Source organism: Myodes glareolus, chromosome 14 (assembly GCF_982192425.1).
Source record: "Myodes glareolus chromosome 14, mMyoGla1.1, whole genome shotgun sequence".
NCBI lineage: Eukaryota > Metazoa > Chordata > Mammalia > Rodentia > Cricetidae > Myodes > Myodes glareolus.
In genome coordinates this window covers 46,648,200-46,663,388 of record NC_142039.1, presented here as the reverse complement: position 1 = coordinate 46,663,388, position 15,189 = coordinate 46,648,200, and the positions used below count along the sequence as shown (strand labels likewise).

General features: G+C 40.1%; 1 protein-coding gene across 2 annotated transcripts in view; it reads left to right on the top strand.

Annotated features, from left to right (window-relative positions):
* The window catches only part of Cdkal1 (CDKAL1 threonylcarbamoyladenosine tRNA methylthiotransferase), a 525,008-nt gene that overhangs the window by 220,069 nt on the left and 289,750 nt on the right, over window positions 1-15,189 (top strand). For both annotated transcript variants that reach the window (XM_048428030.3, XM_085699329.2), the window contains one exon: window positions 3,555-3,658. In XM_048428030.3, the coding sequence (XP_048283987.3) occupies window positions 3,555-3,658 (104 nt within the window). The remainder of the gene's footprint in view (window positions 1-3,554; window positions 3,659-15,189) is intronic.

Genomic DNA, 15,189 nt, shown 5'->3' with positions numbered 1-15,189 from the left:
TAAATTATTACAGAACTTACAGTATCTAATGTTTTTGGAAAGACTATGCTGGTAGGGTTTGTTTATGGGGCTTTCTTTTCATTTGCTTCTCATGGTCAGGTATTGGGTCAGTATTTTATCTTGTGTTCCAGTCTATTGTTATATCATGATTTTTTGAACCTTCATTGTTATTTCATTTGTTTAGTTTATGTAGTCTAAAAATATTCTACTGCATATGTTCTCCCAGGCTCTGGGGTTGCAGTGCTAAGTTCAATCTAATCCCTCTGCTCTTGAGCCTGTCAGTGTTTCTTGGCCAACAGCTCACAGATGTGTAGGTGTGTCACAGATGTGTAGGTGTGTTGGGCTTTCTCTTCTGTCACCACAGCCAGGGTCTTTGCAGGGTTTCCTGCATCCTTGCAGTTCAGTGGCCACCTCAGTTTCGTTTTGGCTTTTAGCAGTTAGCCTTCAAAGATCTTTTGTTTTCTGACAGTTGAAGAAGCTGGCTTAGAGTTCCTACTCTTGGACAGTTGTTTAATTGTTTAAGGACAATTGAAACGGTCTTATCATGAATTCCCTTATTTTAAAGGAGGTTTGAAGTGTTGAAATTATTGGTCAGCACAGGTCCTGATGACTGCAAAAAGAAAAAAAAAACAAAACTGTTTTGAAACATCAAAAAACTCATTCTTTTCTGCTTTGGCACTGTGTTTTGTCTTTATAACAGACCCCTCCTATTAGTTAGACATAGACTGCTGCCCGAGTTGGTCGTGTTGTGACTTGCTTACAAAAGTGTGCACTTTAGAATTGTTAAAGTTTAAGGTTTCTATCATTAGTAAGTTTTTTTTTTATGTTGACCGATGAGAATGAATCTGTCTTATGCTTTGAAAATTTAGGGTCTGAAAATGCCTCCTCCACAACTTGGGGAGGCAGCTGAGAGAAGGACACTCTGCGTTTCTAATGGAGGATTTCTATTTCCTGGCCTTTTTGACTACTAGAAACATTTTGTTATATTACTTATTTCCACTTTAGCACATTTTCATAGGGCGTTTTTTTTTTTGTGGAGATGCTGTGCTTCTACCATTATTGAGTAAAATAATAGGAAATTGTCATTGTTTTTATTTTATTTTATTTTTTTGAGACAGGGTTTCTCTGTGGCTTTGGGGCCTGTTCCTGTTCTGGAACTAGCTCTTGTTAATTTTAAGCCAGGCCACTCTCAGGGCATCTTCTCTGCAGAGTTTGGCATACCTGTCACCTGGTAATCTAGACTTAATACAGTTCCTGGTGTTAACACTAGTTGCACAAAACTAGTGACCAACAGTAAAAACTTTTCTACATGGTTTACCAGTATCAATTCACCTGCATTTTGTTTTAAACACTACTCTCTCTTTTCTTCTTCTGATTTTCCCTTCCCTACCCTTTCCTCTGACGTGGTATCCCATAAGAAGCAACCCTAATCAGAGGTCTAAGTGGCTTCTCTCAAGATGGCCTTTGGGCTTCTCCGTACCCTTTATCTGGACGGAACAAAGAAAGGGGAGCAGGTTCCCTGGAGTAACGTTAAAGCTTAGAGTGGCAGCTTGTCTGGAGCAGTGCTGAGTTCAGTGAGTGGCAGTCAGAGGGGACTCCCAGAGCCATGGGAGTGTTTGTGGAAAAGTAAGGAGCACACTGGCCTCCCAGTGTACCCAGCACAGCCCTGGGAATTGAGTTCCAGAACTTGGAGCAGAATAAGTCATATGAGGTGACACATTCTGCCATAGACTCAGCAAGAAGATGAGAAACAGAAAACAGACGACAGCAGGAATGCACAGAACAAGCATGGGCCAGCCCAGACAGGAAGCCTGATTGCAGGGCCCTCAAATCTAAAGCAGAGGAGTACATACTTTAAACAAATGGTTTTATGTAGCAGAATAAGTGCTGTCAAATTCTGCTGCATTCCCTTAGCTCCTGCTGCACTGCATGAGGACCGTCTTTCTTCCTGTGTATATATATATATATATGTAGCGAGGATGCTTTCTGTTGTTTTGGGTGCTTGTTTTTAGTTTGTGATACTGGAATTCTGGAAGTGGAAACCAGAGCCTCATCTCTGCTAAACAAAGCTCTACCACCCCACTCTAGGGATGCCGGATGCACATTTATTCCAGGACATATTCATGCATAGCATTGACATCTAGCAAGGCGGACTCTGAACCTAAGCTGTTCTCTAACTTTGGGCTATTCACTTGTCTGACGTTTTGAGGTAGATTCCCATTCTGTGAGGTGGACATTGTTGGTAATATGCTCTGCCCCTCACCATCTCCCAGCCCCACTGTACAGACAAGGCTAAAGGAGCTCCTGTGTACCTAGTCTAACATTTCTCCTCAGTCAGGAGGGAACAGAAGGGTTATCCTCTCTGTCCAGCACAGCTAAGCACCATTCTTCTAACATTACAGAAGGCCGTCAATTGTTAAATGTAAAGTACTTGGGAGGAACAGTGTTGTAACGTCACGATCAGTGGTTGGTTAAATAGTAAAACACATTTCAAAGTGTCCATGTTTCTGTTCCCTAGAATTATATGCAAACCTATCAGACATCAAGCTTATTTGACTACTAAGGAGAGTGAGTCATATATTTGTCACAGTTATATACCAGTAAAATCATCTTGGTAACATTTATCAAATTTTGTTTTTTATAATATGAAAATTTAAAGCACTTGTGTAATAATGATCTTTTGAGGGTCTTTTCCTTAGAGTGGATACTGAATCTCTGAGGACAGACAACTTCTATTTTGTTCAGTGTTTTTAGATTTTTATCTTTTTATATATTGAAAATTGCCTTTTATTTGGTAATTTTATTTAAATTGTATTTCAAAACTGAAAGAACCAGTATTCTAGTGTGGACAGGTAACTTGTTCCCCGTGCCTGAGCACTGCTGGGCCATGAATCAGTTACGTGTGCACAGCTCCCCTTGTCATCTTGTTTGTTTTCTCTTCCAGTGTAGCTCCCAGAATGTTCACGGCAGCATCTTAATATTTTTCTCTTTGAGAGGAAAAATAATTTGAAATTTTCTAAAAGTCTCTACTTTTATAAAAATTCTGTTCCCTGTTCACTTAATGTTAAGTCATTAATTAAAAGTTCAGTGGATAAACTAATATTCCTTAAAAATTGCTTAAAAACTTAGTATAAGTAATACTAAAAAATTTCTAGTTATTTGATGGCCAAAAAAAAAATACTGGTAGTTTACAAAAACTGGGCGCTTTGTGTTGGCTTTCCTTTGATTAATCGTGGGGTTTATAAACTTGGGTTAGCATAGATACATGTGTTTAATCATCTAAAATATTTATAAACTTTATTTCTTGTACATTTGTGTGTTGAGGATAATCTGTGGCTTTCTGTGATCATTCTCTCTCAGATAAAAGTCACAGGGATTATCAGCTGTGCTCCTCATGGAGGTTAAATATGAATCATGTAGATAATTTATTTTGTATCTCATATAAATTAAGCAAATGTTACTAAAATGTCACTGCACTGTTTGTTTTGCCTGTCAGTTTATGTATGCCGTGTCTTTAAGTTTTTGAGCCTCATTTATTGCTACCATTTGAACAGGTGTCTCAATGCTTGTACCTACTGCAAAACTAAACATGCCAGAGGAAACCTGGCCAGCTATCCCATTGATGAACTTGTAGAGAGAGCCAAGCAGTCCTTTCAAGGTAAGAGTTTCTAGAATTATGTGTGAAGTCAGTCGCCTTAAGAAGTCATATTCATCTTCTAAGCAATTCTTTAAAATGGTTCCAGTTTCTTTAGCTGTCTGAAGCTTAATTGTGTCTCCTCAGCTAACAGAGGATAGTATCAGATTAATCATCCAAGCTGTGTTTACTTTAATTATGGTCCTGTACGACTTTTCCAGTTAGTCACTCTCGGGTAAACAGCACATTGCAGCATCCCCCATATCTAGGTACAGAAAAGGGAAATAGGGGATGCGTGAGTGAAAGAAGTCAGCCAGTCATCATCTACACAGCTCTGGGTCTTGTTAGGACTCCTGCGGGGCGAGTGAAATCCACTCCCTGTGGGTCCAGGGAGTAGTGCGCTGGGCAGAGTCCTGAGAACAGCCTGCCTGGGCTGTCCTGCCCTAGGAATCAGTGCCTCCTGCCCCCAGCAAATAGCAAGGCTTATCTTTAACATGAGTCATGGTTGTTTTGACACATAACTGCTTAAGCCATGAACTTCCTCTTTTTTCTTTGTTTTTAATCTGTCTATATAACATGGTGTGTTTTTACACCCAACATGCAGAATGTCTGTTGTCTCCTCACCTTGTGGCTAAGTAGTTACTGGCAATGTACTTTCCCTTTTAGCAAGTAGCTTGGAAAACTGCATTCAGCATTTAAACCTGAATGTCACAATGTTTGCATTCCAAACACATTTCTTCATTCAGTCTATTTAAAGCTCTCATCAACATGGGTTTGGAATGTTTCATGTAATAGAGAAAAACGTACCTTTGGTTCATTTATTGACTTAAAAACCAACTTTTTAACCATTTATTTTACTCCTTTTCCATGTTCACATTCAACAGGTGCTGATAAGAAACAAAGGGAGGTGGTTGGGTTTTGATTACACTGTGTTTTCAGTGTCTGTTTTGTTTGTTTGTTCTGAGGAAACTATGGAGATTTTCTTTTTTGCAGCAGGGTTCCTGGAAGCAATTTTCAGAAGGGGCACACGTTTGGATAGAAACCTTCTCTGTACACTTGGTCATCTTAGCTGGCACTTTTGGGTGGTGCTTGCCTTTCCATGTATCTGTTTGATGATGGGGATACCAAACGTGTCTGATCTATGTACCAACCACTATAGTTGGAATTTTCTTTGGGCTGCCCACCAGTTCCCAAATAAAGATCTGGAGATTTATTATTAATTATGAACAACCTTAGCTTAGACTTGTTCCGCTAGCTCTTTTAACTGATTTAACCTGTTTCTAGCATCTGTGTTTTGCCTCGGGGCTTTTTACCTTTCTTTCATTCTCTGTGTCCTACTTTCCTGCTTCCTCTATGTCTGGCTGGCTTATAGTGTCTTTTCCTTTTCTTTAATCCTCAAGCCTAAATCCCTCTTCCTACTTACTTTCCCTGCCTGGAAGTTCCACCAATACCTCCTGTCTTGATATTGGCCATTCAGCTGTTTATTAGATGAATCAGGTGCCTTTGGCAGCCAAGGTAAAACAGCAACACATCTTTACTTAATTCAACAGGTATTTCACAACACAAAGAAATACAGCACATCTTTTATATAATCAATCAAATATAGCACATCTTTGCATGGCTAGATATTCTGCAATGAACCACTGTTAATTATAAGTTATAGGAGGTGGTACTTCTCAACATTATGAAATTCCATAGACTTAAAAACCTATCTCATTTCACTTGAAAAAAGGTAAAAAATATAAAACAACAAAATGGCTATTTGAGGGTAAAGAATTATCTTCATACCTTCATAATTGATCCTTACTGTTGATAGCATTGCATCATGACTTTATACAAACCCACTCATGTTTCATACATAATTTAAGAAAAGGAAACATGAATTTTATAAATTGGTTAGGGAACTTTTGAAATTGCTTCCAGCCCAGCAATCTGTTTTCTCTTCTGAGAAGCACAAGGCAGTTTCTTCTCTGGTTAGTTGGTAGTATCAGCTGTGCAGGGCTGGGCTAGTGACTCAGCTTATCCAAGATTAGCAGCAGTTAGTGGCTGCTTATGGAGAAAGTTCCGGAAGATGGTGCCATTTTTGTCATTATTTATTTGTGTGTTGTTTTCATTCTCAACTGTATTTTGGCACCGTAGGCTTCAAACTTATTGTCTTGTTATCGGTATCTCAAGTATTGAAGCTGGAACCCTGGGTTTTAGGTGGCTGAGTCATTTGACTGGCTTATGGCCTTGTTCCTGTAGCAATGAAGCCCTTGTACTTGCTAAGGGAAGCACTGTGTGCAGGAGGGCTGCTGTAGGCAGTTTGGAGTTGAAATGCTGTCCAACCTTTCCAAGCTGCAGTTTCTCCTCACTGCCAACTTAAGCGTTGTCTGTTGTAAGAATTCTTGACATGTGTAAGCTGCTGGCTGTGTGAGAAAGAATGAAGTAGATATGTTCCTTACAGTAAAGGCATTTCAAGTGAATTCAAGAGGAGAAACCGAGTTTCAGTAGAACATTGTAGCATCTGTTACAGAAATAAACGACTGTGATCCCAACCGCAGGCTTTATTTTTGCTTTAAAATGTGTTTTATGAGAAAATTCTCTCTAGATAAGTTATGTAATGTGACAGTCACTTTTCATTTTCTAATTTAGAAAAATGCAAATTTTTATCCCATCGTAAAACGTAGCTTTTCAAGGTTGCATCGAACACACATCGATTAGGTAGCATTGTTTGTTTCCACAAAGAACAATGAAGCTTAGGGTCACATAGTATTCTAAAGTCTGCATTTTCAAATTAGAAAAGATAATCTCACAGACAGCATAATAGAAGAAATGTCACATTTTTTTATTTCTATGTCTTATTTATTCTTTAATAACTCGTATGTCTTTGAGCTACAACCATTCTACCATGATTTAGAAGGCTTACCCCACTATGGGCAACAACCGCGGGTCTGTGACGAGTTTCTCAAAGATGAAGTGTAAGTATGCTATCAGTGAACTCCATTATCAGTACAGATACATTCCCTGTCCTTAGGGTGATGCTTTCCCTCCTCCCCGCCTCTCCTCTCCCTTGACTTTCCCTCCTTTTCTTTTAGCCCCTCCCCCTTTTGAGACAAGGTCTTGCTGTTTAGGTCATTGAGCTTGCTACGTGGACCAGACCTGGCTTCAACCCTGTAGCAGTCTTCTTGCTTCTGCCTACAGAGTGCTAGAATTACAGAGATGTGCCACCACAGCCTGTTTCTGTGGCTTTTTCTTTCTTTCCTTTTCTAATTTTGTTTTATGGCTTCTGTGTGCCAGTAGTATAAATGATTATTTTAAAAAAAAACACAAAACAACCTTGTACAGACTAGGATTAGAAACCAGGTTTCCTCTCATGCAGTAGAACATACGTTAAGTATGTAATTTCTCCCTAGTAGCATATTCATGAAATGTTTTATGCGTATAAAAAAAATCAATTTCCTGTCTCTGTAGTGAATGTGCAAACTACAGGCCACTGAAAAGCAGGTGGTACTAGGAAGAGAAAGTGCACGAGCCCAAGAATCATTCTGGATAAAATGGTTCCTGAGTGTGGACGTGCCGCTCCTCCATTCACTTGCCAAAAGGGCGCCTGTTAACTTCTGAACAGGCAGTGTTGAAACCAAGACTCTGTCTCATAAACATCGGCCTTCATTTCTTTTATATATAAAATGTGTGCATACTTAGTTGGTTTCTTAGTTGCTTCCCTGTTATTCCACTCACTTCAGTCTTCTGGGCGTTTTTCAGTGACCCTTTTTACCTTCTCAGTGGTTTTCAGTTTTGAGACAGGTCTGTATTTGTGTGTTGGGAAATTGTTCTCCCTACCTCCCCTCTGCTGAGTCAGGATTCTTTTTCTCTTTAATAAAATCATAGGGATTAGCTGTAGTTGTGGTCCCTGGGCTGGGATTGCTGGGTTCCTTGTAGCTGCATTTTTAGGTATCTAGAAAAACATGTCAAGTAGTGACCAGGACTTTGTTGGGGCCAGATTGAATTCACAGGCTGCTGTTTTCTAGGATATTTGTATCGATTTTTCTCCAGCAGCTAATCAATCAGTTTCAGTTGTGTTCTCGATGGAGCAAACCTTTGTGTGTGTGCAGGGTGAGTGGTGTGGAAACAACGCCTTCCATTTCTGTCTCTGAATCAAAACGTGGGGATGATGGATGGGCTGTTTTCACAGTTATCGTGTGCTTTCTAGATCTCATTTGTGTGTTGCCTCCCCCGCCCCTTTCTGCCCTCATAAATCTGAAAAGCCCTTGCAAGGTAAGTGGCATTAACCAGCTACAGACATAATGTAAATTATGATGAAGCATTCAGAACAGGAAGACAGTTTCTTGATGCCGAGTGATTTCAGGATTACTGTTGAAATTTTAAAAATCAAATTCAGAGCCGAAGACTGGCAAAGAACACAGCCTGTTATGGTTAAGGTTAATTGTGAAAAGCAAAGAGGAGACATTGCTTTCTGCTATGTTGAATAGTTAATGCTGGGAGCAATATTGGATTTTCTGTTGTATTATCCAAATTGCTCAGTTGTGGAGCTTACATGAAGCACTCATTTGACTATCACCTCTAGTCATGATTACTGTATAATGATTTTGCCTCAGTATCAAAAAGGGACCAATAATGGCATTCTATTAATTTATATGGCACTTAAATATCTAATTCCTTTATCTTTTCATTTGTACAATATTCTAATAAAATAATCAAGTAAATGTCTCCTATAGATTACATTCATTTGCTATACATTGTCAACTCTAGAAGGAATTTAAGTACCCCACATTAAATGATTATATGTAATGAACTATGAAAATGAAAGCAGCATAAAGCAGCTTTCTATGAAAGAGACAAGATAATCTTACTAACCCGGGAATCCTGGTCTCTAGAAAAACAGGGAAAGAGAAAGTTCCATACTTTCATGAACACATGAAGGCAAAATATATAGTGTACCGTGAGACAGGTGCATGTTTGTAGGGTTGCAAGACTTACCTGGGTCATTTATCATCATCCAGATAAATCGAAGACACAGCCGACAGTTATTGAGTACTTACTCTGCACAGCGTAGGGATTGAAAAGATTAAAACCACATGGACTGTGTTTCAAGGCACTCCTCCTTGTTTACGAAAGAGGGTACCAAGTGGGAATACCGAGACGAGGTCTCACCTAGCCCTTAGCAGGCCTACAACTTGATCTTGTACTTCTGATCCTCTTGCCTCTGCTGTCAAAATGCTGGCATTTTGGACATATAGCACTATGCCTGATTTTGTAATGATGAAAATTAAAGTATGCAGAACCATGAAGCAAGTCTTAGGATAAGAGCCCATTGACTTTTGTTTTTTAAAATTTACACAGGAACCTTTGGAGTTTGAATACATGCCTGAATATCTAGAGTGCTGTCAGCAAATTGGCAACCCTTATGGCTCCCTCTAACTTCCCTAAAGCCAATTCCTTCTAGTCAGACTACTCAACAATGGTCTCTGTGTAAAATCTTGCTGCCTGATGGCCCTGGTCGATCAGCCATGGTCATGTCTGGCTCTTAATACCCAAGATACCATTTGGGATCTTGGAGGTTATAGTATGCTAGCGGTCTATGAGAAAGAAACCCCAGTGTGGTCCTAAGTTAAAGTGACCGTTGGAATCCTATGGCTACTGCTGTGTTCACTCAACACATATTGCTTGAGCATTTGTTGCAAGCAGTTTGTATTTCTACTAATTTCAAACTTCAGAAAAGCTGCGTTTTTAATGAGAGTATAATCAGTGCCCAGTGCCTTTTGTAGAAGACTTTAGGTTCAAACATATCTGGCACTGTATATGGGTTTGACCCCGTGCTTTGTAAATGTTGGGTGAGTGGCTCACATAGAAATGATCATGCCTCATGTAATTCCATGTATAGCTTTTGGCCTGTAAGGAAAATGTGGCATGTAAAACCCATTTCAGAACAAACAGGAAATGCCCCTTGGCTTCAGGTGTTCATCTAGTGCAATTAATTGAATACAGACTTGATTTTATGACACAGATGTTTAGTGGTGATGGCTTTCCTACTTTCCTAGATTTACAGCTGAGAAGTAAGTGTGGAGGCTCATTCCTAACAGTTCCCAGGTATCTACTGTTCATGAAGCAAGGATGCACACTTAACTCCACATCAATGTTCATAAATATGCATTGCTTTGGTTTTGCACATTCTTAACAGCATTCTGCAAGTTATCCTGGGTGACAGTGGCTTGGATTGAAACTGCTCTATTTCTGGGATACTTTTGGTGAACTTTGAAAGCTGTAAGTTGGACTGGAAGGTTGTTTAGGGGAATGGTAACCACCCTGGAAAGATGTGAGAGCGATCCTGTTACCTGATGGTTTCTGAACCTGACCTTCGTGGGATGTTTTCTGGGAAGAAGCACTATTCTGTGCTGCCAACAACTCATGCTTGTTCTGCAGAGTCTGCAGTTTCTCACACTGGCTGTCAGTTCTTTTCATTTGAAAACTTATTAAATTTCTTCTCCTGCTCCCGTGGATATTAAATTGCCGTAAACACCCTTACACAATGTCACGTACGGTGAGCACAATTTTCTACATGAAAAACAATGTTTGTTAGTGGGACCTTGGCTGTCTGCAAAGGTTATAAATTCCTGTATCTCTTTTTATTTGTTGCCCTCCATATGCTCTTTATATCTCTTGGTCAGTCCTAACACATTTCTTACTGCTTGTGATATAGGAAAAAGTTTGATTTAGGTTACTGACTTGGAAGCGCATGCCCTTTAATGTGTCATTTCTGATAGCATTAACAAGAGGAGGGTGGAAACCAGAGGGTTAGAAAATCCAACAGTGACAATATAGTTGAATAAGAGAAAGTTGATGAATAAATGAATTTAGTGATTAAGGAAATGATTGATTACACAATTACACATTGCACGCATGTGCTTACATGTGTGTGTGTGTCGGTGGTAGTAGAGATCCAGTTCAGAGCCCTGAGAACTCTAGGCTCTACCACTGCTTTACATTCTTACAGTTAGTTCTTTTTTCAAAGAAATAATTCTTTGAGAATGTCATACAATGTACATTGGTTATACTTGCCACCTACCTCAACTTCTTACAGGTCCCCCTTTTCTATCCAGCCAACTTTGTGCCCTCAAACAACAATTAACTAAGAAGCCAGTATGTTCAATTTGTGTGGTCCATATGTTTTTGAGTGTGGGTCTATAGCTGGAATGTATTCAAACTACCAGAGCTATACCCTTAAAGAAAACTGATTCTCCCTCTCACAGCAGCTGTGAATTGCCAATAGCTCCATAAATGGGAGTGGGCTTTTTTCTCTCCCCCTCCATGCTGAGATTTTCATTTGGCTTTTGATTCCACAGTCTGGTGCGTGCTGTCACAAGCACTGTGAGTTCACATCTGGGATTGCCCTTTTGTATCTGGAAAGCCCAGTTTCTTGTGACTTTCCTATTGCCTCCATCTCTTGCAGTCTTTTCCGTCCCTTTTCTGAAGTGGCGCCTGCACCTTAGGATGAGGAGGCGTAAAGATGCCCCATTTAGGGCAGAACACTCTGCAATCTCTTACTCTCAACACCTTGGCCAGTTGTGGGTCTTCGAAGTAATCACCATTTACTGCAGAGAGTAACTCTCTGATGAGGGTGGAGAGATGCACTAATATGTAGGTGTGGTAATACAGCCTTAGGAGTCATTATATACTGTGTCGCCTTAGCAGAGTAGTAGATGCAGGATCTCTCCTAGGCTCTGTAATCTGTCTAGCCACAGGTTCTTGGTTTCCATCATAGTGCCAAGTATGAGTTCCATCTTGTGGAGTAGGTCTCCTACCAAGCAGGAAGATTCCCATGACATTTGTACCACTAATGCACCAGCACCATGTCTTGCCAGGCAAGGTTATTTAATTTGCTGGGTTGAGATTGAAGACAACTTTTCTCTCCTCTGGCAGTGCATATAACTCCTTTCAAATCATGAAAGCTAGCATGACTTCGTTAATATGTTGAGTTTCTAGTTAAGGAAAGTTAATAATGTTGAGTTAGTAGCTATACATGTGAGTTTTAAACTCAGGATAAATTTGGACTCTAGGTTTGGTTGAAGTGTGAATGTCTGACCACATTCATAACCCAGTAGCTTTGTGGTCAGCCTGGCATTGTGTATTTTCCTCAAATGAATCACCACACTTTACCTGAGAGGAAAGTGGTGATGGCAGCCACATCTCCAGCTTTGTCTGGGGAAGTATCCTGATTAACTAATGCCACCATTTGATCAAAACAGTGAAAGAATGAAGAAATTTACTGTTTATGTGCAGTGACAAAAATCTGGCCTGAATTTTCCCATATAATAGGTGCACATCTGCTCTGTTATTCCCATGTTAGGCCTGCTGTATTCATCCATTTGTTCTGCTACGATAAAATACCACAGACTCCTGGACATGGTCGTAGTTATCTGGAGTCCCATCTATGTAGGGGCTGAGGTGGGAGGATTACTTGCATTTCAGAGATCAAGGCCAGACTGGACAACCTAGTAAGATACTATCACAAAAACAAGCAAAATTACAGGGAGTTCGGGTCATGCGTACCATTAATCCTAGCACTCCACAGAGAGAGGTAAATAGATCTCTGTGAGTTCAAGGTCAGCCTGGTCTTCATAGTGAGTTCCAAGCCAACCAACCTGAGCTATACAGCAAGATCCTGTCTTGTAACAAAACAAACAACACAAACCTGGTAGTTTACAAAGAACAGAATTATTAATTTATATTTCTGAAAACTGGCAGTCCAGAATTTGCTGACAGTCTGTTAGGGCCCAGTCTCTGTTTCTGGTGGCACCTTCTTGCTCTGGAATTAGTGATTGAAGGAAAGGAAAAGGAGCCCCTAAAGCCTTCCCTGCTCCTAAAACCCCACGTTTTAATGGTATGCGAGCTTTAATTTGAATTTTGTGGTGGATGCAGATGATGTTTACATCATAGTACCAGTTGTCCATTCTTTATGGAAACTTATAGACTACAGATTTCACAAATCTACCCCAAAGGATTCTGGTGGTCCGCCAGGTACTTGCTCTGGTCTGAATGCTTGGAAACTTTGAGAATCCTGTTAAATCCCTAATGATTTTATTAGTAGATTGTATTGGGAAGTAACTAGTCCATGAGCACAGATGGTTGTGATGCCTATAAGTGAGGCCTGGCCGAGACAGATACTTGCCGCATAAACCCTTCTATGTTTGAGACTGTAGCCAGAAGCCTCATCTTTGAAGTAGAGCATTAATCTCCCTTCATCAGATGCTGAAGTTGGTGGCCCTTTTTTGTGGCCTCCCAGCATTCTGGACCTGTGAGTAATAAATATATGCTGGTTTTGTTTTGTTTTGTTTTTTTTATTTATTCCAAGATACATTGTAACAGCTGTCTGAATAGACTAAGGGTGCTATATGCTAGGAAATGTCTATTTTAAAACTCCACAAGTTTGCGAGTCAATACCTTGATCATTTTCGTGATCTAGGCCTAGCTTTTAATTTTCCCAAATTTTTCTTCCTTAAATATCATGTATTTTGATGAGGATGAGTTGATTCTTTGAAAGCAGAATTTCTTATAATTAGCAGAATCAAGAGACCTTTAACTCCTTTAAACATGGTTTATAAAACAAACATGCCTTATATTGTGGAAATAATCCCTTGATCAGTATTAATGAACTAATTAGACTTGTATTACCTTCTTTTCTGTTTCTGTAAAAAGGCACCATGACTAAGGCAACTTAGAGAAATAAGAGTTTCTTCTGCCTTATGGTTCTAAAAGGGTAAGAGCCCATCATGGCAGCAGGAAGCTGAGAGATAGCATCTTCAACTACAAACACAAAGCAGAGACCCAAGCCCTGGCTCCACCCTCTTCTCACCTTAGTCAACTTAACAGTTCTCTTCTGGTCCCTTTGTGTGTGTGTGTACACACTTAAGTACATATGCATAGAAGTCTACACATATATACTTATACTATCTTTTGAGATGAAATCTTTCTTTGAACCTACTGATCTGTGTAGGCTGTCTGGACAGTGCACCGAGGGCTCTTCTCATCCGCACCTCCCTTGTCTTGGGTTGTAGATTCACACCAGCGTGCACAGTTTCTGTATTGCCGGTGCACTGGGGACCCGAGGTCAGCTTCAAAAAGAAGAACAGGATTCTCCATCCTCCAAAAGGATGAACAAATAACCACGTTGCAAGGAAGTCACATTTAAGAAGAAGGTCCTGGGACAACACAAGACACTGACAAGTAGCACATTGCATTGAGAAAAGTGCCACTGGAGGCTGTTCACTTATAGATCATCATTGTAATCATCTCCAGCAAATCTTTTTATGGGCCTATTATATGGCCTCTGTTATGCCAAATTCTTAGAATCCAATGATGAATTAAACAGGTATTCTCACTAACTTAACAGAAGAGAACAATGAGCAAAGAGAAGGATAAAAAGTGTAGACTCTGTGCACTTTAGAAGAAACAATGAAGTAATGGAAGAAAAAAAGATGTAAAGAATGCAGCTTGCTGCTTGTCAGTGTCTTGTTGTCCCAGGACCTTCTTCTTTGTCACCTTTCTTTTGATCACTAATAACAAGAAGGTACCATGTAATCACGACCTTCCAATTCTCACAGACACGGCTTTGTACTGCCAGCTCCCACAATGCTTGCCTATTAAGTATGCTTTATTTCTAGCTTCCAGATGGGAAAACTGAGGTGGGGGAGAGTAAGTGGCTTCCATAAGATCCCCGAACCAACAACTGTGGAAACAGAACAGCAACTATCCTGTTCTTGATCAGAATGACAAAATCCTGTGCAAAATTCCATCCCGCTGTTATCAGTAGGCACAATGCCTTACACTGGAGTTGAGCTGCTGCTTTTGTGAGTTTGGGCTTTTTCCACCCTTCACGCTTCCTGGTGATAGGACAGCAATTCTTAAAACCATAATCCTAACCTTACTACATTCTTACATAGTGGAAAACATACTTTGGTTTATCTGACTAAACTCAAAGAAATGAACAAGGAGGAAGGACCTGAAAAAACAAGCCACTGCCTGAGAATTACTTTGTGCTCTTTAAACTTGTTTTTAATGTATATGCATGGTTTGACATATCCATTCCTGGGTTACCTTTTAAGAAGAAACACCAGACTTTAAGCACATTTTCCCTAATGTAAAGTATATGCAGATTTCCTGGGTATTTAGCTGACTTGGGAATGCTGTACTGGTTGGTGTAGGGAGGACCTGCATTTTTCAGCTTCTAGTTCATTCTGATAGAAGTTGTCTTAGGTGCCATTCTACCCACTGTGACCTTAGAAGGTCCTTGGGAGTGACTACATTTTCATGGCCCTTCATCACTTGGTCTCATGACTGTTCTTCAGCCACTGTCTCTTGTCATTTAGCAGAACAGTCTGCTCCAGTCTTACTGAGTTCTTTTTTATCTGTGGTGACCGGGATTGCTAGATGTAGAGTGGTCTACTCATGCCTTCCACTTGACCACTGTGGCAGTGAAGGCTGCCTGAGGCTCAGTAATCACATGTTCAGTGAATTTGTTTGGAATGAGTGCATGCTACATGCTGTGATGTTTCTCA